Source organism: Centroberyx affinis, unplaced genomic scaffold (genome assembly GCF_046629955.1).
Source record: "Centroberyx affinis isolate AG114_WGS23_722 - 3 ecotype Tasmania unplaced genomic scaffold, CSIRO-AGI_Caff_v1 ptg004863l_1, whole genome shotgun sequence".
In the NCBI taxonomy this organism is placed as follows: Eukaryota; Metazoa; Chordata; class Actinopteri; order Beryciformes; family Berycidae; genus Centroberyx; species Centroberyx affinis.
The window spans coordinates 75,372-102,854 of NW_027282379.1; the positions used below are offsets into that span (position 1 = coordinate 75,372).

At 42.0% G+C, this 27,483-nt stretch overlaps 1 protein-coding gene across 1 annotated transcript in view; it reads right to left on the reverse strand.

Annotated features, from left to right (window-relative positions):
• Window positions 1–20,645, reverse strand: part of LOC139666199 (metabotropic glutamate receptor 8-like) — a gene marked incomplete at its 3' end in the record, with an annotated part of 91,988 nt that extends 71,343 nt beyond the window's left edge. The window contains exons 1-2 of the mRNA XM_071545330.1: window positions 20,637–20,645; window positions 19,294–19,510 (exon numbers count right to left, since the gene is read on the reverse strand). Of these exons, the coding sequence (XP_071401431.1) occupies window positions 19,294–19,510; window positions 20,637–20,645 (226 nt within the window). The remainder of the gene's footprint in view (window positions 1–19,293; window positions 19,511–20,636) is intronic.
• Window positions 20,646–27,483: the final 6,838 nt, after the last annotated feature.

A 27,483-nucleotide genomic window follows, 5' to 3' on the forward strand; every position in this document is an offset into this window, starting at 1 on the left:
TAAAATTCATATAAAAGAACAAGCAAAATGCATTGCATTAAAATAATCAAATCAAGTAAAATAGAAAGATAAAAGAACACAACAAATATTCCCACTTTTAGATGCACATTGTCAGTGAACCCATATGTTTTTCTTTAATTGATTCTACTCTTGGTCTGATATTTACGTCAGATCTCACTGCCTAAGGCAGACGAGAATCATAGATTCTCCTCTTGGTCAGAAACCTCACCATCCACAGATGGATGAGAATCATACAGGGTAAAGCTCTGTCCCCCCACATATAGTGTTCACTCATGCAAGGAAGCATTACCCGGACAAGACTAATGAAAATTCGTACTTGCCCGTGTCAGCTCTGTTGGGATCCTGAACAGAAACAGTTAAAATGAAGGCTATTTAAAAGCTAAGCTGAAAAGATAGGAAGTTTTTAGCAGTCGTTTGAAAATGCTTACAGAGCCTCTCTAATATTCTTTGGCAGGGTGTTCCACAGTTTAGCAGCAGAGTTAAAAAAAGGCTGCATCCCCAATCTTCTTCTGAGTAGGGTTTTGTACTTCTAACAAACCAGCAGCAGAAGACCTGAGGGTCTTGATGGAATGTAGAACAGCAGGGATTCTGTAATGTAGGCCGGTCCTAAGCCATGAAGAGCTTTGTATACAAGTAACAGAACTTTAAAATCAATTCTAAAGGACACTGGGAGCCAGTGCAATGCAGCTAAAACCGGAGTGACATGCTCTCGCTTCCTTGTTTTTGTTAAAAGTCGAGCTGCAGAGTTTTGGACAAGCTGAAGCCTCTCAATAGACTTTTTAGAGAGGCCGGTAAACAGGGCGTTGCAGTAGTCCAGTCTACTTGTAACAAACGCGTGAGTTAGCTTTTCAGCATCTTTCTGGGTTAGGAAGAGCCGCACCTTGGCAATATTTCTAAGATGAAAGAATGCTGTTCTGGTCACCTTGTTTATATGGGAATTAAAACTTAGATCAGAGTCTAAGATAACACCCAGGCTTGTTACTTCTGATTTGATCGAGGGATTCAGGTTCCCAAGTCTTGTGGAGAGTTCTTCTCTTTTGGCTTTGGGGCCGACCAAAATTATTTCTGCCTTCATTCAGTTTTAAGAAATTTGTGTTCATCCAATCATTGATAGCCAATAGACAAGTAGTGAGGGAGCTTAAGGCATCTGCATGATTTGGCTCTACATAAATGTATAGTTGTGTATCATCAGCATAGCTATGGAAATTGACATTATGTTCTCTGATAATATCACCTAATGGAAGCATGTATAGCAACACCAGAAGTTAGATCATGTTTCCCTGATACATGATCTCCAAGACAGTGACAATGGCAGTGAATGGAGAGAGAAAAAAAACACAATTCTCCAGTCTCCTCTACCGGAGCAACAGATCACAGAATCACTGATTTTGGGGTTTTATCATGGAGGAAGAGACACAACCCAAGACTCTACCAGAGGCACACAGAGCTTTAACCAGCAGCCAGTGGATCCTGTCTGAGTGCCTCTGAGCCAGGCACTGAGCTCTGCCGGCTCCCTGGAGGAAAAGTGTCGCCTGAGTGTGTGAAATGGAAATGTGAGCGCAGATCTCGACCCCGAGGCGGCCGACGCCTCCAGATGAATTGTGGGGAGCGGGGGAGCGGCTGCAGAACGGCCGGCCTGTCAGCTGGCCTCACAGGAATCATAATGATAATAATGATGATGATGATAATAATAATAATAATAATGATAATAACAGCAATGGAGCCAACAGGCTGTAATTCTCAGAGTCTAGGACCTGGATAATTAGCTGAGAATGGAAACTAATTTATCACAGAGGAGCTGGCAGGAAGGATTCTCTCTCTGCCTCTCTCTCTCTCTCTCTCTCTGCCTCTATCTCTCTCTCTCTGTCTCTCTCTGCTGCTATGTCTCTCTCTCTCTCTCTCTCTCTCTCTCTCTCTCTCAATTCAATTCAATTCTCTCTCTCTCTCTCTCTCTCTCTGCCTCTATGGCCCTCTTTACACCTTGCATTAACATGCGTTTTGGGTGATCGGATTGCAATCGGATAGTGCTTGACCACATGAAAGTACAGGTGTAAATGCACCCGAGACGCATTGAGGACGGATTGTGATCCGATCGGCCGAACCGCCTCCGGAGGTGGTCAGGGACGCATTGTGACCACATTGAACACAAGTGTAAATGCAACTGCGTTTTCAATCCACATACAACAACTACGTGGGCGGAAATACGTAATCGCGCGTGACTTTCGTCTTCGGCATTCCAGTTGTTGAAGACGGCTTCTTCCCCTGCTTCCAAAAGCAAGCATAAGTCCATACAGTAGCACGGCTTCACGGATGGGTATCATCTTTTTTTTTTTTTTTTGGCCCGTGCAAACGAGAGGAGAATGTGACGTTCGGTTGTTTGAGCTGGACAGAGCAATCGGATCTCATTGTGGACACTGGAGACACATATTAATACCAGGTGTAAATGTAATCAGGTTAAATCATGTCTAGATACAATCTGGGACACATTTTAATGCAAGGTGTAAAGAGGGCCTATGTCTCTCTCTCTCTGCCTCTTTCTCTCTCTCTCTCTGTCTCTATGTCTCTCTCTCTCTGCCTCTCTCTCTCTCTTTATGTTTCTGTATGTCTCTCTCTGCCTCTCTCTCTCTGCCTCTATCTCTCTCTCTCTCTCTGTCTCTATGTCTCTCTCTCCACCTCTCTCTCTCTCTCTCTCTTTATATTTCTGTATGTCTCTCTCTCTTTCTCTCTGCCTCTTTGTCTCTCTCTCTCTGTGGCTCTCTCTCTCTTTATGTTTCTGTATGTCTCTCTGCCTCTATCTCTCTCTCTCTGCCACTATGTCTCTCTCTCTCTGCCTCTCTCTCTCTCTTTATGTTTCTGTATGTCTCTCTGCCTCTATGTCTCTCTCTCTCTGCCTCTATCTCTCTCTCTCTTTATGTTTCTGTATGTCTCTCTCTCTCTCTCTCTCTCTCTCTCTCTCTCTCCCTATTTCAAATGCAACTTCAAATTAAAATCAGCTTTAGGTTACAGAACTAAATCAGAAATAAATAGACACAAAAATCAATTAAAAGAATGAATAAGTAAACAATCTATAGGAACTCTTTGATTGTAAAGTCCTCATTCATACCCTCCGGAGATAAACTTTTAAGATAAGATACCCAGAAGGCCTAGCTCTTTTTAATCATGTGGTCAATATCGCCAGCTCTTTGGTTGGGTTTAATCTGTTCAACACCATTGAAACAGAAGGAGGAAATGTGGTGGTTAGTTTAGTTAGTGTGGTGAGACTCTGCCACAGAGAAACATCAGTAAAATGTTTCCTGAAGCCTTTTTTTTTTCCCTCCAGCTGCCGTCGGCCCACAAAACAAAACAAAACCCTCCTGAGCTTCAGCCAGATGAAACAACAGCATTAACTTCACAAATCAAAACTCTATTTGATGCGCAGAACGCTTTGAGCTACAGCGTGAATTTTTTTCACCGTGATTCGTTTTTTCCTCCTTCGGCGTTACGCGGCGCCTCTGAATCTAATTCCGTTTGTTGCGGTTTAGATCCAATCTGTTTTCTATTTGCTGCGGACGAACGGCGAAACTCTCCGCTTCTGTGCCTCTGTGTTTTGGGACGGTGGGATGTTCGGAGATGAGTCGAAGTCAACGGCGTCTCGGAACAGACTTTTGGATTCCACACCGTTACCCCGAGCGCCACCGTCTCCCCAGCTCCCCCTCAACCTGAGCGTGGCTTTCGCTTCTCGTTTTAGCCGTAACCTTTCTGGTCCGATTCCCGCGGCGTTTCTCCGGTGTTCAGCGTGAAGCCCGAGCCCAGTGGAGCAGAACAGGAGGCACACAGGCTAGAGCACACTGCAAAAAAATCTCCATCTTAAGTCATTCAGTCTATTATAGTGTATTATCAGATCAAGAGTAGAATCAGGGAGGACAGGGGAGAAGAAAATTACAGAAAAACATATGAGTTCACTGACAATGTGCATCTAAAAGTGGGAGTATTTGTTGTGTTCTTTTATCTTTCTATTTTACTTGATTTGATTCTTTTAATGCATTTTGCTTGTTCTTTTATATGAATTTTATCTTTTTATCTGTCTTTTATTGATGTAAAGCACTTTGAGCTGCATGTTGTGTATGAAAGGTGCTATACAAATAAAGGTTATTATTATTGAGTCATGAAATCCTAATTTTCTCAAAATAAGTGAAAAAATCTGCCAGTGAGGTTTGACAATTTTACTTGTTTCTGATGCAAATCAACTTGTTTGAAGAATTTAGTAGAATCAAGTGTCACTTTTTTAATAGCAGTGCAGTGATCTGCCTTATTCTGACTCATTTCTAGAAAACTCCCACAACAAGTGAAGCTGCATTGGAAACAAGTGGAGTTATCTCTCCTCACTGCAGAATGTTTCTGCAGATTTGAAGGCTGAATATGAGACGAAACGACTCGTTAAGACGGAAATGTTTTGCAGTGTGAGGTGGAAACCAGAGGAAACAGCAGATGATGCAGCGTGCTGTTAGACCCCATCAGACCACTGCACTGCAACCAACATCTATCTCAACAAGTGACAAGTGAAATTAACAAGTGAAATTAACTGGTTACAAGCAAGTTGATGCAACTGATGTTCTGCATACAGAGATTAGAGCTGTTGCTAGTTTCCAGCTCCTGTCTCTTAAGTCCTTGGGTTATAATTTGATAACACTTTTCACTTTAACAGACAGATATTTTAGAGTTTGTGAATGATAACCTACAGGTAAGGATTTCTATTATATTTATTATATTTATAATATTTTGAATAGTGCTGTTCTGAATCTATCCAAAACAGGATGCATACTGGTGGAAAAACAACATATGTCTCTCCTTGGAACGAGGACAAAATCACCTTGAGCCCAAACTGCTCTAATAGAAAGAAATACAGTGTTCAATGTGCTTTAATGTTCTTTTCCTCCACCATATGCTTTGCCTGAGTTGATGAATGGCGTCCATCAGTGCCATTGATCGGAGGACTGGATAACCTTAACAGCAGATTGACTCTAGGGACAGATCTGGCAGTAAAGCACATACCACCCAAACACAAGGCCTTATGGCAAAACAATAATCAATCAAGGCCGATTATGGGCCTCCTTTGGGGGAAAAATAACTAATAAAATTAACACGTGGCTAAGGACAAATAGTACCAGTGAACCTGATTTCTTGTTGTTGCAGCAGTTTTCAGCTGCTGCTCTTTCATTCCATATTCAATATATAATCACATGTAATAAGAACACACACTGGAAAACATCTCCATTTTAACAAGCCATTTAGTCTTATTGAGTCCTAAAATTGTAAACTTTCTTTAAAGAAAAAAAAAAACATGTGCCAGTGGGGTTTGATAATTTCACTTGTTTCCAATGCAAATCAGCTTGTTTGAAGAATTTAGTAGAATCAAGAGTCATTTTCCTGACAGCAGTGCAGTGATCTGCCTTATTCTGACTGGTTTCAACAGACTGACTTGTTTCATTTCTAGAAAACTCCTGAAACAAGTGAAGCTGCATTGGAGACAAGTGGAGTTATCTCTCCTCACTGCAGAATGTTTCTCTCGGTTTAAGAAAAATAAGATTTGAAGGCTGAATATGAGACTAAACGACTCGTTAAGATGGATGTTTTTTGTAGCGATTACATCCTCCGAAATGTTTTGTAAGTAAAGGAAACTGTAGCTTGATAACTTCATGATAATTAATAACTGATCTGAAATGCAGCAATCACTGTGGTTTTGTTGTATGAATGGAACTCCTCATATCTGATCAGATCGAAGCCGCTGATCCATGCGCTCCTCATGTCAGCTGTCTGGTTTCACTGTGGATGGATTTCAAAAAATTACTCTTCAAACAGGAAGCAGCAGGTCTGACATTACCAGCCGCCAAATGTCGGTAAAATTAGTCTCTGGTGGATAAATCAATAAGAGTCACAGGCAGTGTTGGGGTCGTTACTGGAAAAAAGTCATAAATTAGCCATTACTTGTTATTTTTCTTAAATGTGATTAATTACTTTACTTATTACCAGTGGTGGAAGAAGTACTCTGAAGTAAAAGTACCAATACAGCAATGTAAAAATACTCCCTCTGACTGATATTTTATTATATATGACATCATTAGATTATTAATACTGAAGCATCAGTGTGTAAGCAGCATGTTACTGTTGTAGCTGCTGGAGGTGGAGCTAGTTTGAACTACTTTATATACAGTTAGCTAGTTTAGTCCAGTGGTTCCCAACCTAGGGGTCAGGCCCCTCCAAAGGGTCACCGGATAAATCTGAGGGGTCGTGAGATGATTAATGGGAGAGGAAAGAAGAAAAAACAAAGTTCTGATACACAAATCTGTTTTCAGTTTTTGGACTTTTTCTCTAATGAAATATTGGATCATTTGAACATTTATTGAAATGAAACCATGTGAGGTTTAGAGGGAAAAATCACTATTTGGTGGAGCTGTTAACAACTCATAGACATCTGAAATGTGACCCGACTACACACTGCTTTTTGTAAGACGTCAAAAGCCAAAAAGGTTGGAAACCACTGGTTTCATCTTTAACAATGTGTTGTATTTTAAAAGCTTGTTATATTATCCATTGTGTCAAATCTCCATCTGAAAAGTAACTAAAGCTGTCAAATAAATGTAGTGGAGTAGAAAGTACAATATTTCCCTCTGAAATGTAGTGGAGTGGAAGTATAAAGTAGCATCAAATGGAAATACTCAAGTAAAGTACAAGTATCTCAAAATTGTACTTAAGTACAGTACTTGAGTAAATGTACTTAGTTACTTTCCACCTCTGCTTATTACTCCCTGAGAAAAGTAATTATTTACTCTACTTGTTATGTTACTTTTGCGTTACACCCTAAAACCATTCTGCTAGTCTTACTTGCGTTCACTGGGTCGAGAGGTTTTTTTTGTCATTGAACTTTTATTTATTACATCGTATCGTGGTTTTATTGAATCCTGAACCCCAGATCACATATCGAATCGTAAGATAAGCAGATTGTACTCGTCCTTCAACTTTTACAACTGACAAAATAAAATTGATAAAACTGATTGATTGAAACTGATAGAAATATGTTTTTTTCCTATCCCATAAATCCAAAAATTTCTTGCGACCCTCTGGGGAGTCTGGACCCACAAGTTGAGGCACTTAACCCTCAACTGGAGCCGTGGAGTTTCCACCAGGAGCGGACTGGTTGGACTGGGCAGCTCCCAGTGTGTCTGTGGGCCTTTATCAGTGTGAGGCAGCAGGCTGCAGCTCAGGCGGCTGATCCTGAGCAATAAAGAATAAAGAAGAATAAAGTGGAATAAAGTGTGATGTCAGCAGCAGGGTGTTTGCAGGTGAGCTGCCGCAGCACCTGAGGCGGGCGGAGACCCGGGAGCCGACGGCGGAGAAAGTTTGAAGACTTCAAAGGCGAAAGAGAAGAAAAGATATTTAATCTATCGTTAATAGGATTACCAGGCTCAGGAAATTATTATTTAAAAGACATTTTGATATTTCCTACATGGGTGTTAGCTCCTCGGCAGCTCAGAAGTATGAACGGGGAGTTCAAACGAGGAGGTTCCGGGCAAAAGACTCAATTCCATTTGCCATGATATTATGTAAATGCCTCCTTAATCCGTGACAGTTTATCCTCGCCAATGAGGTCAGCGGCTCGGCGCCTCGGGAAACTTTCCCGTCTCCCGCCGGCCGGCCCGGGCCGCCAGCGAGGAGCGCTCCCCCCCCCCCCCCCCCCCCCCGCCACCTCACAGCGGCTCGGCTCATTACCGAATTAAACCGCGAGGAAGTCGGGGTTCGGCCCCGGGACCCCGCAGCGCGAGCGGGAGCCGCCGCGGTCGCCCGGGCCCGGCCCAGGTGTCGCTAAGTGATTGTGAACTGTGTTGATTAGGGCCGACTCAGCGGAGCGGAGCGGAGCGGCTGATTTCATCTGGATAATGACAAGGGGCGAAGAGAGTGACACAGATATTAACATGTCAAAGTAAAGATGTGGAACAGTTTCATGGCCAGATATGTCATGATGTCACACAGCTAGAAGATATAATGATGTCACAGCTAGAATACACTACCAGTAAAAAGTCTGGACCCACCTGATTGAATATTCTGTGTTTCTCATTCTCTTAAAGCCATTTTGATCTAAAGGCTTCTGCTTAAATGCTTGAAATTAGTTTATCATACAAATATAAACAGTGAAGTTGATCTTATGTATGAATTTCTTTCCAAAGCCCAAGGCAAAGGGCGGCTACTTAAAGTATAAGATAGCTTTGACTTGTTTAAATTTTTTTTTGGTCGCTGCATAATTCCATTTGTGTTATTTAATAGTTTTGTAGTTTTGATGTCTTTAATAATAATAATAATAATCTGTATTTATAGAGCACTTTTCAAAATCCACGTTACAAAGTGCTTCACAAAGGCAGCAAAATAAAAATAAAACAGACAAGTCATAAAATCATCAGGTTTTAAAAGAAAACAGATAAAAACAATTTGGTGTATAAAAACCAATAGGAAAAGATAAGAATAGGAAAAGAAAAAAATGTTTTAAAGGAAATAAAAGACAGTTCAAAGGAAATTAAAACTCAAGTAAAATCAGGAAAGGCTCTCTGATAAAAGTCTGTTTTAAGAAGGGACTTAAAGGAGATCACTGACTCAGCCGGCCTGCTTTCCTCGGGCAGATCGTTCCAGAGCCTCGGGGCCCTGACTGTTATTCTAAAATGTGGAAAATAGTAAAAATGAAGAAAAATGCGTGTGTCCAAACTTTTGACTGGTAGTGTATATTATCTGCTCTGTGTGTTGTGGTTGGTGTGTACGGTGGCAGATAGACAGACGGGATAGATGTGTGTGTGTTGGTTTGTTCTGAGCGTCAACATGGCGGTGAGGCAGAAGAACAGGAAGCTTTGCTCAAAACAAAGAAACAGACTCTACTGTATAAATTCAATCAGAAACTGATCTGAAAACCTCCAGTCATCCCAACGCTCCACCAGGCGAACTCTGTTTTCTCTTTGTTTCGGTCGGACCGTCGTCTCTGTGTTCGCCGCTAGGAACGCCTCTGATTGGCTGAACAGATGATGAACCAGAAAAACTTGAACTGGGTTTAACTTTCCGTCCGTCAAAACGGATGGAAATCTGACAGATGGAGCGTCATCAGTCCTGTCTGACAACATTAGGGCTGAACGATTTTGAAAAAATATCTAATTGCGATTATTTTGACTGATATTGCAATTGCGATATGATTTGCGATATTAGAGGGAATGATAATTTTTACATCATTATTCTCATTTTCATTGAAAAACATATTAAAATGATTATGGTGTGATTTTTGCGGGGATCTGTACCAAACAAAGATGTTTTCTTAAGTCTGTAGAATATGATGTGTAGGCCAGGACATCTCTGCAGCACCACAATATTTACTTTAAAATGCTATTTTGACACATTTCACCTTTAACAAATATTGCGCCTCCTGCGATTTGAAAATTGCAGTAGGCCATATTGCGAGTAATTGTTCAGCCCGAGACAACAGGCAGCTCTCACTGAAGATGAATTTAAATGAATGTAGAGAGACGGTCTGCAGTGTTCAGAGCCGGCAGAAGGGAAATCCAGTGTGCGCTCGTACTCCAGACAGTACGGTAGAAGTCAAACAAGAATCAACCAACGATCCACAAGACCAGGAAGCAGCAACAACACTGAGCTGCTGCAGCACTTTATGTTAACAGGTTTTAAAGTCAACACAGTTTCACATAAAATATTGACACATGAAAGCAGTTTGCCATGACCGGACAGTGTGTGTTAAATATTCAGAGTTATCCGGAGGTGATGCACAGCAGGACGTCTTTCCATTATTCAGTTTCTTGAAAGATTTGAGTTGAGTGTTCTGCTGATGCTCGGTTTTCACTGAGGGGAATCCAAATATCTTCCCAACACGGATTGGAGGAGGAGTTTAGGAGGAGAAGTGATCTCCTCGTCAGGCTCGGTGCTTTCTGCCAGGATGCCGCTAGCAAGAAAGTGAGCGCTAAAAAACAAACTAGCAGACTGGCAGCAGAGCATCAGAGAGAGACTGAGAATGAGAGTCTATGGAGCCGAGGCATGAGGAGCCAGGGACGCGCTCTGTTCAATCGGCTGTAAAAAATAAATAAATAAATAAAAAAGAAGAAATAAAAAATAGGCTTTTGATGCATTCGACGGGCAGATTGAAATTCGAATGTTGAAATTCGTTCTGACAGCCTTGAAGCTGCAATAAGAGAAGTTTTCTGACCACTAGAGGGCAACAGAAACAGCAACACATCTGTAAATAACACACAGCAAAGCCACTGCACTATGGAGGCCTGCCAGGGACAAACATTGCGAAGCACCGTGCACAAAGGCTAACAGCTAAGCTAACCGTACCTGCTGAGAAGTGTCACCGGTTACCAGTCTCACTTTGACAGATCTTTCTCCTGCTGAAGGTCACATGTCCCACAATGACAAGTGAAGAGGCAGGTAGCAAGTTTACTAGTTTACTGAGTTTACTCCCTCGCTTAAAAAAAAAAAAATTGTAAAGCTCCGGGAGGGAGTGGGAGGAGCTTCGTTCAGGACCAGAATTTAGAGATGGACGATCCATATTCCATATCGACTCCGACTCCTTGTTATGGAATTTATAGAATCGATTCCCATTCCAAATGAAAATCAACACAAAAAAGTAAGTTTTACACCGGTTGGCATTCAACCACTGAGCCTTGAATTTCTCCCTCCCTCCTCCCCGCTTGTTGGGAAATGGATCACGTTTGTCAGTATTTGTCATACTGTTTGACTAGCTGGGCACAAGCCTCCTGTACAGTCAGTATACCACCAGGCTCTTAAGGTGCTTGACAGGAAGCCAAACACCCATCACCATTGTTACTGCCTAAGAAATCATAATTTACTGAGCTGGGACAATCTTATCTAATTTACAGAAGCTTGTCTTGTCTATAAGATTCTGCATGGCTTGGCTCCCCCCCCCCCTTAGTGCTTTTATAAAGCAGAAAACAACTGATGATAGACATACTAGGTGAAGAGGGGATTGTATAATACCTATGAGGAGGACTGCCTGGCTTTGGACAGTCAGCTTTTTCAGAGAGAGCAGCTCACACATGGAACAGTCATGGTGAAAAGACAATCAAGTGTGACCATACTCTGTAACTTATTCAAATAACCTGAAGCATGCTTTGTTTTATGTATTGTTGTCCTTGTTTTAAAGTATTTTATTTGTTTGTATGAAGTGTGCTCTGCTATATGTACAGAATTGCTGTTCCTGATTTAATGTATTTTATGTGTCTTTTGTAGCTGTCACTACAGCTGCCCAGGGCCTGCAGCTGAAAATTAGCCAAGATGGCTAAACTGGCACATTTACAGAAATGTCTGTTAATGTGCACCGTCCCTGTAACTTTAAACTGTATAAATAAATAAATAAATCAGACCAAGGCAATTGAACACAGATTATTATAGACAGGCTTAAATCACAATTAATTAATTACACATTTGTTTAAAATAAACAGTTTCTTCGATTCCAGAGTTTGGAGTCAAGATTGGAACAGGAGTTGACTCCAATTTCGTTTATCAGTAGAATCAATTCTCAGAATCTACTCTGTGGAGTCGACTCTCCATGCCTACCAGAATTTGACAACAAGCTTTAGAAAAGAGGTGAAACAGCAGCACAGCTGGCTTCATATCATCATGTCTCAGTGAAATCTCCACACAGCACACGTTAGCTTCAGGATTGGTCATAAGGTCTGATGTCGTTTATTGCGGGTTTAACTGGAGTCGAGTGCATAGAGGACTGGAACTGAAAACACAGCCGGTGCGGACTAAACTCTGGAGTCTCTGCTCTCTGTCCCCGAGTCTCTCTGATCTCTGCGGGTCAATACGCACCTTAACCTGGCTTTCGAGGGCTTAGCGCCGGGGAATATCACAATGTCGAACGCCTCCGTCTCTCCGTCTGCCCGAGCCGCTCGGCAGGCCGCCGGTGTATCTGCGGCGGTCGTCATGGAGACGGGCTCCGACACTGATCCCCCGTGTTATCCCGCAGCCCGTCGGAGCAGCTCTCTGCGGGCCGGGGGTGCAGAGGGGATCGTAACATCTGCTTCACTACTGCTGCTTCCCTCTGAACAGCTGCACTACTGATGCACCGGGACGGACGAGGCTCGGCCCGCTGCCGCCGGACGGTAACAACCTTAAAACACTTTGGTACTGCACTTAAGTAAGATTTTAAAGTATCTATACATTACTTGAGTTTTTCGTTCACTTAAAGTGCACCAGGATGTGGAAATACACATTTCTAACCAATAAAGCCATCAGATTTTTTAACAGTCCCGCCCCTCCGCACCTCCCATCAAATCAAACTGCCTTTCTCTCCCTGACTTTTGAATGATCCTTCACTGCATTAAGTCCCGCCCCCAACTTTAAGACTTTACTCTTACTTGCTACATTTCAAAACAAAAATCTATACTTTCTTCTCACTAAATGTTTAAAACAGACTCATTACTCTCTGGAAATCATCAACTGATGCAACCCGCATTCTGCCAATACCCGCTTTACTCTGCCTCTGATTGGCTCTGACCCTGATGGCAACGAGTACTAGCCAATCAGAGGCAGAGTAGAGCAGGTCTTCGCGGACTGCGGGTGGGGAAAAAAAATGAGTGAGACAGATGTTTCAATTTCAACCAATTTCAAGGCAAAATGTTTTGGGCCATGCCACATTTTCCACTCATGTTTCACCACCTGTTCAAATGGTTTAAGAACATGTTTTCACATCATTTTAGTTTATTTAAGACTTTTCTAATTCACTTCAACTGTTTGTCAGACATCGGTCATCAGCTAACCATTCATATTTGTCCATGTATTGTAATGAACATTTGTCAATGGGAACGATGGGTATATACATAAGAGATATAGATCCCTCCATTATAATGAAAGGAGGAGCCCCTTTATTGCTGCAGACTAAGATTATTTGTAATTTCTCCTGTTTCTGGGTTGTAATTATTTAAAAATGGGATCTTCTGCAGTCCCTGTTGCATTGTTGCCGACACTTATGTGAATGTCCTGGCTTAAGTCTATACTGTCTTTTTCTATTGCTGAGATATATTTAAACTGAAAGAAGGAAAATCTGGAGTTTGGTTCTATTTTATGACATGTTGGATTGAAGTTTCCATAGACCTGGTTGCTTGTTTCTCTCGCGAGATCTGGCAACACTGTTTGCTTTGTACCGGGTGCTTCTTCGTAGAAAAAAGATGAAACAGACTATACACACAGGATAAATTCAGTAACAAAACAACCTGGCAAACTGACAGTCATCCCAGCGCTCTGCCAGGCTTTCACCGTTTTATCTTTGTTTTGATGAAGAGTCGCACAACTACAGGATAGTGTTCACTGCATTAATTATATTTATTATTATTGTTAACGGAAATCAATTGAAAATGACGTAGCCTAAACAGAAAGTCCTGCCATCCTGCAGCCACACCTTCACTCTGCCTGTTCTGCTGTTCATTTAAACTAAGACTCACATCAGCTGAACTGTACAGTAACAGAAGGCTGCTCAACACTCTGCTGATGGAAAACATTCAGTCTGCGACACAATGAGCCCATTCACACTGCAAATTCAAATCCTCTTTAGAATAGAAAGTCGGCCCATTTGTTCGCCTTCTGTTGAGTTAAGATAAAGTAAAATAGCTGATTCATAGGTTAATAACAAATAAATATGTATGGAAACAGCAGTAGTGCATTCCCAAAGTCTATTCATGAGAAGCTGTAATCAAAGACAAAGATACTGTAGATACACTGTGACAATCACTCCCATACTCTGAACCGGACCTGGGTCAGCCGGGTCAAACAGGATTTGCAAACTCTTTTTCTTGTTTTGCAGCGTTTGTTTTGTCCTGCTTAAAGGGCCAGATGGGTGGAGTTTGTCATGTAGCCGAATGATATTTAGCACCGGGCTGAATTCATTCTTGAACTTTAATCAGTGGACTAAAACTGTAGTGTTGCAGTGCTGGAGGTCAGTCTGCAGAGCACAGTTTAAAAGTATTTGACAACATTTTTACTCGGTCTTGACTCGGACAGAAAAGACTCGAAGACTTGTAGTGTCAGTGTAATCAGCATCGTTAAGGATAAGGATAAGGATGTTTTTATTGTCATTCCTGAACATGTTGTACATGAAAGGGAACGAAATGAGGTACTTAGGTCCCGGTTCAGGTAATAGCAATAATAAAATCAAGAAGAAAGCACACAATAAAATTACCATTATAAAATAAGTAAATAAATATATAAATATAAGTATAAATATAAAGTGAGCAAAGTGTGAGGATAGGAATAAGACTGTAAAAATCTGAAAAATAAACAAGGTGCCAAGTGGGCCCAAATTGCACCATGCCTTGATATGAAACAATAGTAATAACAGCAGCAAATTGTTCAGTGTGATTTTCAGGATTTTCAGTCTTAAAGTGCAGAATTCCGGCATGTTGTTAATAATCATAATCATCATAATCAACTTGAACCAAGTTCATACAAAATGAGTAGAAGAAGAAGAGTTTTCTCATCACGTTTCCTCAGGCAGGTTGTTCCAAAGTTAAAAACACTGAAAATACTGGATCACCTTTTGTCTTTAGTCTAGACTTTGAAGCAGATGAAAGTGCCGTGCTGTAACTGTGCTTCTGTATAAAGAATGTAAAAACTGTTTTTCTAACCCGAACCAGAAGCAGCAGGTTGGCCCACTGGTTAGCAACATCGTCCTGTAACCTGAAGCTCACAGGTCCAGATCCCCTCAGTGTGGACAAAAATAATAATAATAACTTTATTTATATAGCACCTTTAAAAGTAGAGTTTACAAAGTGCTTTGACAGACAAAATAAAAGCAGAATACTCAAATTATGAATTTAAAATGCAATAAAACAATAATAAACAAGGATCGTAGGATGAAAACCAAAATAAACAGTAAAATAGAATAAAAGTAAGATAGAATTAAGACAGAGTTAAGATAAAAGACGTAAAAAGACAATAGAAAGATGATAAAAAGCTGCTAAAAAGCCGATAAAGAGACAATAAAAAGCCGATAAAAGATAAAAAGACGATAAAAAGACGACATCACATAGAAGCAAGTCTATAAAAATGGGTTTTAAGAAGTGATTTAAAAGAAGTCACTGATTCTGCAGCCTTCTCTCCTCAGGCAGGTCGTTCAGAGCCGAGGGGAAAACCCTGATGGAAAAAAGCACTTTAGTCACCTTTAGTTTTAAGTCTGGACTTTGGAACAGCCAGAAGGGCCCCGCCTGAGGATCTGAGGCTGAGCACCAGCTCATACGGGGTCAACATGTCTGTGATGTGAGCCTGGAGCCAGACCCAAACGTGCTTTAAAAGCGATCAGGAAAATCTTAAAATCAATTCTAAAACGAACAGGGAGCCATTGGGGTGAAGTGATGTCATCTGTGAGAACCAGTAAGAAGCCGAGCTGCTGCGTTCTGAACTAAGTGGAGGCAGGAGAGCGACTTCTGGTTGATGCCTGACAGGAGCGTTTCCAGCTAAACGCCTGAGATGTGAAATGTAAATCGGCCGGTGTATTTGCTCAATGGAAGTTTTTTACTGTGTCAATCAAAGGTCAATTAGCCGGCGGTGTGTGATCAATTAACTCTTAGGGTTTAGTGGAGAGTGTAATGAGATAGCAGTGATTAGGCCTGCTTGTGCGTGAGCTACAGGCGTTATTGATCGGGGAATATCGGATCATGCGGCGTTGGTTTAGTCGCTAACAGGATGCCTGTTCAGCCCGAGTGTTTCTGTGTGATTAGAGAAGCTGAGGGAGCGATTTCACCTGAGTCGCTTCACTGTTCCTAACACTCGCTCTAACCAGAGGTCGCAGAAGTACACAAACTCCTTACTCAAGTAAAAGTGCAAATACTCATCTAAAAATATACTGTGGGAAAAGCTGGATAACCATTTCAAATCACATTTGGCTCTTGATCAGCTGCTTTCCGGGTTGAAAAGTGTCTGATGTAGAAAAAAACAAATAAAATCAGCTGATGATTTGCTGAGAGTAACGAGTCTGTTTTGAAAATGTAGTGAGTAGAAAGTATAGGTTTTTCTTTTCAAATGTAGCGAGTAAAAGTAAAAAGTCTTAAGTGAAAGAAAAACTTTATCTGTATTTTTACGTTTTTACATCGTTGTTACGCATCACTTTGTTTTAAGGGTCACGAGCCAAAAAGGTCGAACAGCTCGGCTCCAGACCGCTGTCCCAGTGTGACTGCAGTCTGAGTGCTGCAGTCTGGGTCTGGGTCTCAGTACATTAGTCCACCTGACCAGAGGGAAATGACTTGGATGGAGTTTTACTTTAATGCTTAGCAATCCAAAAGTTGCAGCCGGGGGATGCTGCATGCACCGCTGGACTCCTTTAAAACCCATCAGACATTAAGCACAACCTCCAAATCTTCCCTTCAGCAGAAAAACAAATACTAACACACACTGGAGCACACTGTAAAAAATAAGAATAATAATAAAAAAAATAGCTATTTTAACAAGTTATTTAAGCTAGTCCTAAAGTCTTGTTTTTCAAGTTCAAGTTCAAGTTCAAGTTTTTATTTAACACTCATATGGCATGTATGGTTTTACATCCAGAAAACTGAAACGCATGAGCATTTACAATGCACACGCCAAAATAAAAGCATGGTAATTGAACCTTATTTTATAGTTTTTCATTCAAGAGTCTTATTAAAAAGGGGATGGGTGACTTCCTGTATCTTTCAGTGCACGTCTTGGGAATCAGTAATTGTGTGCTTTGTCTGGTCTGTCGGTTTTCTTAAAACAAGTTAAGAAAATTGCATAAGGGGATGAGATACAGTAACGTGTTTCCAATGAAAATCATATTGTTTCAAGAATTTTCTTCCACAATCAAGTAACTTCATGTTGAAACAAGCAGAGAAATCCCTCTTGTCTCTTCTTGAAAAGAGTGAAACTGCACTAAAAACCAATGGAATGATCTCATCCCGTTGGTGTTTTTTTTTCCCACTCACTTGAGAAAGAAACAGATTTTCTCCTCAGCAGAGCAGAGGGATGTTTGTGTGTCTTGGAGAAGTTCATGCTCCTCCCCCGCTGCTTCAGATTATCTCTTCTCGCGCCCGGAGTCGCCGGCGACGGTGCGAGCGGCGTGAAGGCAGGCGGAGGATCGCCGGGTGCCAATCAGCCTCTGATTGATCTGATTGATCCATTAAATACCGTGGAGAGACGGAGCGAGGAACGGCGGGTCTTCAGCCGCCTCAGAGCGCGCTGGAAACCTCCACTCAATTATTAAAGGCCTGAGGCTACACAACCCCCCCCCATCCCACACACACACACACACACACACACACACACACACACACATACACAGCGCTAATCTCCAACATACATGTTACAGCTTATGAATTTCAATACACCACTTACAATCTAATTAATGTGCAAGCTCTTGTCTGGGCCGGGCGCAATAACAATTTAATCAAGAGGCCTGGGAGAGGGAGAGAGAGAGAGAGAGAGAGAGAGAGAGAGCGGGCGAGCGAGGCTTGATTACAACACAGCGACCAGCGGAGAAAAAAACATCGGTGTACTTTAGTAGTAATTACATGGAGAATCAATTACAGTAGCTGTCATCAAGAAAACACATGTGCTGGTTCTGCCGTGTTTAAAAATGCCGTGCTTCCCTCTGGACTTCATGATCATATCAGAGGGAAGCGGCGGGCTGCGGTTGGCTGTTTAGAGATGAATCGTTCGGTTTATTTTCTGGTCTTCTGGTAGGAAAAGAGAGCAGTGAGACAGAGAGACAGCTGCCACCAGCATGCTGGCAGTCTGACCTCTGACCTCCTGCCTGGGGCGAGGCCATCTGATGGAGCTCAGATGTTCCTGACGCTCATCCAGACTCCGGGTGATGCGGTTCAGGTGTTCATTTGACAGCAGAGAAGTCAAAAAAAAAAAGAAGGATTTCTATTCCAAAACGCCACATATCCATTTTGGAAAAATATAATTACCTGAAATGCATCATTGAACTTCTCGAATGTGGAGGATCCAATCTGTAAATGTGTTATTTTGTCAACCAAGGGCTTCAGGTAGCGAGCGTCCTTTCAAAAGTGCTAGAATTTGATTAAACGCTTTCTGCCATCAATCCTAGAGCTTCATTCAAACGGCCGACACCTCACCGTGGAACGAAGCTCTTCAAACATAAAAGCATTATTATCAGAATACGCCTCCGGTATGAGGTAATCTGTCACTCCGCTCTGAGCTTTACTCTCCTGCTGCTTGCTCTGCAGCCAGTGAATATTTGCAGAGTGAAATCCTTGTTCAGCTGTAGGTGGATTAGATCACAAGATGGAGCGGCCTTGTTTGGTGTTTGTTCCATTAACAGTGGGCCTGATATCTAGAAATGATGCCTATCGCTACCATGGCGATATTTGGTATCAGTGTTGATTTTTAGATGGATGTGATGTAGGCGGGAGCGTATCTATGTTCCCAGGGTCCTGTGTTCCCCAGATTTATATGGCACATAATGGGAACATGAAAAAGGGTCCTATGTTCCCAAGGTCCTATGTTCCCAGGGTCCTATGTTCCCCAGATTTATATGGCACATAATGGGAACATGAAAAAGGGTCCTATGTTCCCAGGGTCCTATATTCCCCAGATTTATATGCCACACAATGGGAACATGACAAAGAGTCCTATGTTCCCAGGGTCCTATGTTCCCAAGGTATTATGTTCCCAGGGTCCTATGTTTAACCCTAACCAACCTAACCCTAACTAACCATATTAAGCGAATACAGAGCTGGGGAACATGTTTTTCAGGTTCCCATTATGTGCTATATAGAGCTGGAGAACATAGGACCCTGGGAACATAGGACCCTGGGAACATAGGATCTTGGGAACATAGGACCCTGGGAACATAGGACCTTGGGAACATAGGACCCTGGGAACATAGGACCCTAGGAACATAGGACCCTGAGAACATAGGACCCTGGGGGAGCACATATGTAGAACTGGGGAACATAGGACCCTGAGAACATTGGACCCTTTGTCACGTTTCCATCATGTGCCATATAAATCCGGGGAACATAGGACCCTGGGAACATAGGACCCTGGGAACATAGGAATGACTCCATGTAGGCCTACTTGCTGCATTTCTTGTCTTTATCCTCCTTGATTTGATCTGTATTTGTGTTCCCTATAAATCACTTTTGTGACGATCCGGTTTGCTGAAAGCTCTATGAAATGACCCTTGAGTATGGATTGCTGTGCGGATCGTTTCCACATCAGAACCGGAACCAGAACAGAAGAGAGGAAACCCACCTGACTCTCTGGAGATCTGGACGAAGGCCTCGACGCCGCTCTCGCCGTAGTTCCCCTCGGAGGCGAGCGTGGAGACGTAGTTCCAGCCCATCGCCGTGACGATGTCCAGCATGGCCTGGGCCTGGTAGGAGTCCGGAGGAACGACCCGAGAGAAGAAGTCGTACCGCGTGTTGTCGCTCAGCTCCGGGGCCGTGGACGCATAGCTGATCTGAGGGATCTGAGGAGACACACAGGGTTAGAGATACTGCAAGTACTACTACTACTAATACTGCAAGTACTACTGCTAATACTGAGGGATCTGAGGAGAAACACAGGGTTAGAGATACTGCAAGTACTACTACTGCAAGTACTACTGCTAATACTGAGAGATCTGAGGAGACACACAGGGTTAGAGATACTGCAAGTACTACTACTACTAATACTGCAAGTACTACTGCTAATACTGAGGGATCTGAGGAGACACACAGGGTTAGAGATACTGCAAGTACTACTACTACTAATACTGCAAGTACTACTGCTAATACTGAGGGATCTGAGGAGACACACAGGGTTAGAGATACTGCAAGTACTACTACTACTAATACTGCAAGTACTACTGCTAATACTGAGGGATCTGAGGAGACACACAGGGTTAGAGATACTGCAAGTACTACTACTACTAATACTGCAAGTACTACTGCTAATACTGAGGGATCTGAGGAGACACACAGGGTTAGAGATACTGCAAGTACTACTACTACTAATACTGCAAGTACTACTGCTAATACTGAGGGATCTGAGGAGACACACAGGGTTAGAGATACTGCAAGTACTACTACTGCAAGTACTACTGCTAATACTGAGGGATCTGAGGAGACAGACAGGGTTAGAGATACTGCAAGTACTACTACTGCAAGTACTACTGCTAATACTGAGGGATCTGAGGAGACAGACAGGGTTAGAGATACTGCAAGTACTACTACTGCAAGTACTACTGCTAATACTGAGGGATCTGAGGAGACACACAGGGTTAGAAATACTGCAAGTACTACTGCTACTGAAAGTACTACTGCTAATAATACTGAAAGTGCTACTGCTACTACAAGAACTACTACTAATACTGCAAGTACTACTGCTACTAATACTGCAAGTACTACTGCTACTGAAAGTACTATTGCTACTGAAAGTACTACTGCTACTAATACTGCTACTGCAAGTAATACTTCTGCTAATACTGCAAGTACTGCTACTAATACTGCAAGTACTACTGCTGCTAATATTGCTATTACAAGTACTACTAATACTACTGCTGCTACTGCTAATACTACTACTACCACTGCTGCTATTACTGTTACTACTAGTACTGCTACCATTGCCACTATCAGTACTACTACTACTACTACCAATACTACTACTACTAATACTAGTACTACCGCCACTGCTACTAATAAAAATAATAACTCATTTTTCGGTAACACTTTACAATAAGGGTCACTAAGTGAAGGGTTAGTTAATGCTTAATAAGCATTAACTAACCCTTAATTAACAGTTAACTAATGTGTAATTTACTAATGGTGTTCATGTTAACTACGATATTAATTTATACATTATTTAATAGTTTATAAAGATGACTATTAAATAATGTATAAATTAATACCTTAGTTAACATGAACACCATTAGTAAATGATTACCAGACACATTAGTTAACCCTTAATTAATGTACCCTTATTGTAAATTGTTACCCATTTTTCTTAAAAAAAAAAGAGCATAAAAAGAACAACACAAATATTTTCACACATTTACATGACATGATATCCAGAGAGACTTCAGTGAGCACAACAGTAGAATAAAGTTTCTCTTCCTCAATCAGCAAAATTAGTAAAAATGTAACCAACAGAACAGCATGAGAGCGAAGTGTGAGGAAGAAGAGCTGAGGAGACAGAGAGGGGATTTTGTTTTAATAATCATCTATAATAAGGAACGCTGCCCAGAGCTCACTGAGGCCGACTCAGCAAAATTCAGAAACCATGTTGGATTCGCAGCATCAGTCCCTCTGCAGCATGATGAGATCAAAACAACTTATCAGCTGAACCAAGTTTAGAAAAACGAGTTTTAAGTTGTGTCTTTAGAAGAAGAAGAGTTTTCTCACCATGTTTCCTCGGGCAGGTTGATCCAAAGTTAAAAACACTTTCTTTGAAGCAGATGAAAGTGCCTTGCTGTGAGACTGGGTGCTGTATAAAGAAGGTAATAACTGTTTTTCAGAGCTGAAGTTATCTGGATGTAAGTGTGCCTCCAGCTGTGATGAGAGTGTTGTTGTTCACATTCACAAAGTGATGTATTCTGATTGTGTGGTAAAGTGAAAACACTCCCTCAGATCCTCACTGTGAGATCTCATCAGTCTGTGACGCTCAACACATTCCAGGAGTTATTTAGTGATGAAGTGTTGTCGTTTACTTTTTTGGTGAACCCACTTTCCCTCAACCTGCCTCGTCTGCTTCTACTGCAGTGAGTGTTTTCCTACGTTTCCCAGAATGCTTTTTAACAACCACAAAAGAAGGGGTGTGAACTGTACGGAGAGAGCGGTAGCGATAGTGGAGCGAGAGTTTCTCCTGTCCAGAAAAAGTGAATCTCCCCTTTACTCAAACCCCAACCCGTCTCTCTGCTGCAGTGCATTCTGGTCTCTCTCCTGCTCCTGTGGTGGAGAAATTGGTCTCTCTCCTGTTCTCTGATGGATCTCTCCCTGTATGACTGTTGAACGTCTCTCGGTGCAAAATGGCGGCTCTAGAAAGAAGCCCTCGCTCTTTGATTCTGAGGGACTGACACCAAAACCTGACGTTTACCGCTGAGGTTTTACATCCTGAAACATTTTCTCATATCAAACTCCACTGGAGCTGCTGGAAACATCTGGAGGTGACGTCACCTCGTCTACGATTGGCCGGTTATCCACCAAGAAGAAAAACACAACAAGCTACTGAATGGAGCCAGGAATGCAAAGCACATTTTTAACAGTGCTAAAGTGTTTTAGGGTGGATTTTTCCTTTAATTTATTAAAATGATACGGTACAGCAGTGGTTCTCAACGTGGGGTCCGGGGACCACCAGGGGTCCTTGGGAGGATTCCAGGGGGTCCCCATCAAATTGATGAATTGTTAACTTCACCATTATTTAATTTACAAGAAGTTAACACAATTAGAGAACGTAGAAGAATTACTATTTTGATCATAGTTTCTCTGTTATCTCTCTACCTACAATACAGATAGTCATGGAGTTCTGGACAAAATCATATCTAACAATAAAAAATATTCTCAGACTTGGGTCAGAGAGGCAAAACTCAAAAAGAATCACTGCTGTACAGTATAACTCCCAAAACATTTCTGCAGTAGCTTTGCCAAAATATTAAAATAAAACACTCTGAGCAGAGCAGGAAACTTGACCTTCTGCAGCTTTCCTCTCGTTCAGTTTCTTGTCAGCCGGCTGCAGCGGAGCTCAGATCCGCAGGCTGGAATTAGCGAGGCGGACCGGAGAGATGGAGGGGGAGCGGGTCATAGATCCACCGCCAGACAGTCAGACAAGCCCGGGAAGATTGGATAATGGTCCTTTAGAGAACGATTGAAGGACTGATTGATTTCACTTCAGTCAAAGGCCAGTGTGAATGGGGTGAGACCCACAGACTGTCTCATTGGGATGCAGAGGGGAGGGGGCAGCGGAGGGAAGACAGACAGCCAAAGGCCTGCCAGCAATACAAATGTCAGTCACAGGCCGGTAGCTCCGGCCGGCTCTGTAGATCCACAGACAGCCACAAATTAAAAGCCCTGTAAATACAAACGTGTCCGGCCGCTAGGCAGCGCCGCTGAAGCGCTCACGTTATCGCGGCGTTCGAGGATTAACCCTCTGACTCGGGGCAAACTTTTTATCTCTTCAATTCAATTTCTCACACACGCCAGCAGGAAGGTTCGGGGGCGACATCACATTATCTAAGAAAGAGCGGGGCTTAATGAATATAGCTGTAGGCAACGAGTAAGTAAGTCTTCACGTTTAATGAATTTATTTTGTCGGGTTGAAACGAAGACCGGCTCTCACTGCTTCCAGCGGCTCCATAATGAGATCCAGTGGCTGTTTCATCTGCAGGAGGAAGAACCACACAGCCAGGATGAACCTTCAGGGTTTTTTTTCTTTCACTTAACTTGAACTTCACCAGGTCGTTTATGTTGATTCAGTTTCATGACCTGCAGGACCTACCGAAACCTGCTCTACAATACAGGTTAGCTACAATTTTACTGTGCAAAAACTATTTTTCAGTTTCAATTAAAAAATAATCTTTCTTTTCTTTCTTTATGAAAGACTGACAGAAAACTACAAGACTCTCAGTAGAGTCAAACCGCCTCCAACGCTGAACAATCCTCCATCTTCAAAGCTGCAGCTCCACGTTGGTTTGTTTCTCAGTGTTTCTCTTCCAGGTTTGATTTTCAGACAAAAAGCAAAGCTGTTCAGCAGCTGACTTGGAAGTCCCAGATGTCAGACTTTCCCACAAGAACATGAATGCAACAACAGTAATTTTGCCTTTTAACAAGTTATCTAAAAACATATTTGTTTAGTATTGCTTTTAATTGGCCACTGTTTTTTTGCATTTTGTGTCACTATGTTTTAACTCTTTACATGATTTCTAAACTGTTTTAAATTGATCAGTTTTTTGCTCACTCTGTATTTTACCTTAATTTGTCTTTTCTTCTATTTATTGTAAAGCACTTTGAGCTGCATTTTATGTACGAAGGGTGCCGTACAAATAAAGTTTTATTATTATTATTATAACCCTTGCAGAGTCAGCCGGGCTACACAGGTCCGCTGCTCCCTGCACATCGGTGGTTTGGGTGGTTTGGGTGGTTTGGGTGGTTTTGGTGGTTTGAGTGGTTTGGGTGGTTCTGGTCTGACAGCAGTGACATACAGCAGTGAGCTCCACAGCCTGCGGAGGATAGGTCAGATCCAGCCGGCGTCTGAACTCATCAGTCAGAGCAGATCAGATCCACCGCTCACCGCTGAGATTCATCGGGGTCACAGCCGGGTAAAGCAGATATGAACGGCATTATTTCCTCATACATCATGCTGACCTCCGCAGATCTAATCTTTTCTAGCATTCAGTAGGCCAGGTCTCTGCCTCATACACACACACACACACACACTCACATTCAGTACTTTAAAGCATATGCTCAAGCAAGCTAAAATAACTAAGGCTATATTAGAATATAATGGAGATTCACCATTAACATTAATCATGCATTGAAATTCCGCAGGGAGCGCAGGCTGAGCGGACTCCAGCGGAGTTAATAATGCACATTCAGGTGCTGTACCATTAAAAACACATGACTCCTCCTCATAAAGAGACCCACGTTGTTTCTTTAATGCGTTGTGTTCTCTGCAGGCTGCACAGCACATCTAAATATCATGACAGATAATATAATATCACTATTCAAGTTGAGAAAGAAAATTGAACTCACCAAATTGCAGCAATTATAATAATGGTGATGTCATTTGCGAAATTAGTGACTTACTGTAGGCATGCAGCGCTCCAAATGTGCCATTAAATAAATTATACTCTCAGAGAGAAAAATCAAACTTGTGCCCCGCTGCTGGCTTCCTAAGGATTCCCTACAATGGCAGATTGGAGGATTGCCACTTTAATTAGCAGGCTAACTGGCAACCCGCTGATCAGCAGTGCTCACGCTCACATCTTGATCCTTGCAGCAGTTTAATCATTGGTTTTAAAAAACATCACTGTGAAATAACATAATGTGCTATTTGGTGGATGACATGAGCAAAAAATTTGTCACAGTCGGCGTTCGTGTTTAGCAGGAGAAGCCCCAGTGGGAGATGAACCCCCAACCCAGGCAGTGTTAGTGTCAAACTGACTGCTCCACAGAGGGCTTTTATTGTGAAAGAACAGCAGAGGGGGGGAAAGTGTCTTGACCAGATTCATTAATATGCAGAGGTAGAGCTCATGTGCTGTTCTCCATTGTTTCCTTTGTTTGCTTTTCACTGATTGCTCAAATTTACGAGTACACATTTTAAGACCAAAACATTTTTTATTTTTTTATTTTTTACAGTGCACATTATGTGGAATGGGGACGGGCTTAAGGGATTGTATTAAAAAAAAGAAGGTAACACTTTACAATAAGGGTCACTAAGTTAAGGGTTAGTTAATGCTTAATAAGGGTTATTAACTAACCCTTAATTAACAGTTAACTAATGTGTAATTTACTAATGGTGTTCATGTTAACTAAGGTATTAATTTATACATTATTTAATAGTCATCTTTATAAACTATTAAATAATGTATAATTAATACCTTAGATAACATGAACACATTAGTAAATTACACATTAGTTAACTGTTAATTAAGGGTTAGTTAATGCTTATTAAGCATTAACTAACCCTTAATTAATGTTCCCTTGTTGTAAAGTGTTACCACATTTTCTAATGCATTTACTGGCTCAGCTCAGTTCAGTTTGGTTCACAATAAGAACACAACAACAACAACAACAACAACACAGATACAGAACAAACACAAACCCATCTCAATACAGTTCAAACAGATTGTGCAAAAATGTGCAAAGTGCGATTAATAAAGCGTGTTTGGAATCTTTTCTTAATGCAGTCACGAATTCAGAGACTTTTTTAGAGCAGGTGTGTTTAGTTCACATGTTGTTTCTGTGTGTGTGTGTGTGTGTGTGTGTGTGTGTGTGTGTGTGTGTGTGTGTGTGTGTGTGTGTGTGTGTGTGTGTGTCCAGGCTGGAGCGCTGATCCATATCTACACAGACGGTTCGGTGCTGCTGACCCACGGAGGGACGGAGATGGGACAGGGCCTGCACACCAAGATGGTCCAGGTGACAAACATGTCCGCTCAGCCAATCAGATCGCTCCGTTTGTTCTGTAGCAGAACAGAAAAAACAAAAACCTGGTGCAGCGTGGGGATGACTGGAGGTTCTACTGCAGAGTCTGATTCTTCTTCTGTCCCTCTGCCTCGCCGCCATGTTGACTCACAACAAACAACACACACACATCTGTCATCAATAATTCTGTTTTTTACGAGTTATGAGGTTTTCACACAACAGAGATAAAGTTTCCAAAATTTTATATTGCGATGCTGTGTATATCGCCATAATATCACGATATACCGGGATATTCTGACAGTTTTTTTTCTTTTCTTTTTTTTTTTCTTTTTTGGGTTTTGGGTAAATTTCTAAGCTATTAATAATATTCGATATTCAACTGGATAATAATATGCCGTATTCGATACTGCCAAAAATATCGCGATATTTCGCAAATATCTTGATATGCAATATTATGTGTGTGTGTGTGTGTGTGTGTGTGTGTGTGTGTGTGTGTGTGTGCAGGTTGCCAGCAGGGTTCTTGGTGTTCCCTGCTCGAAGATCCACATCTCCGAGACGAGCACCAACACGGTGCCGAACACCAGTCCCACCGCCGCCTCCGCCTCCTCCGACCTGAACGGAGCCGCCGTGCAGGCAGGACACACACACACACACACACACACACACACACACACACACACACACACACACACACACACACACACACACACACTACATTCAACCCATTTGGTTAAATACTGGTTAAAGACTTTGGTGATTTCTTCTCTCTGCAGAACGCCTGTGAGATCCTGGTGAAGCGTCTAGAACCCTACAAGACCAAAAACCCCAAGGGATCATGGGAAGACTGGGTGAGTAGCAGTAGTAGCAGCAGTAGTAGTAGTATTAGTAGTTGTAGTATTAACAGTATTAACAGTATCTGTACTACTCTGTCTGTATTCCAGGTGAAAGCAGCTTACTTTGACAGAGTGAATCTCAGTGCGAACGGCTTCTACAAGTAAGTCCATTTAACTGATCAGCTGATCGAATTCAGATCAATAACCAGATAAATAGGCGTGTCTCCTGTCAGATCAATAGGTAAATGAATCTGTCTCTGTCAGGACTCCAGATCTCGGTTATGATTTTGACTCAAACTCTGGACGGCCCTTCAACTACTTCTGCTACGGAGCGGCCTGCTCTGAGGTGGAGGTGGACTGTCTGACCGGCAGCCACAAGGTCAGCCAGCGTGTGTGTGTGTGTGTGTGTGTGTGTGTGTGTGTGTGTGTGTGTGTGTGTGGACGCACATGTATGTATCTGTGTATGTCAGTCTGTGTATTCGTACATGGGTTGA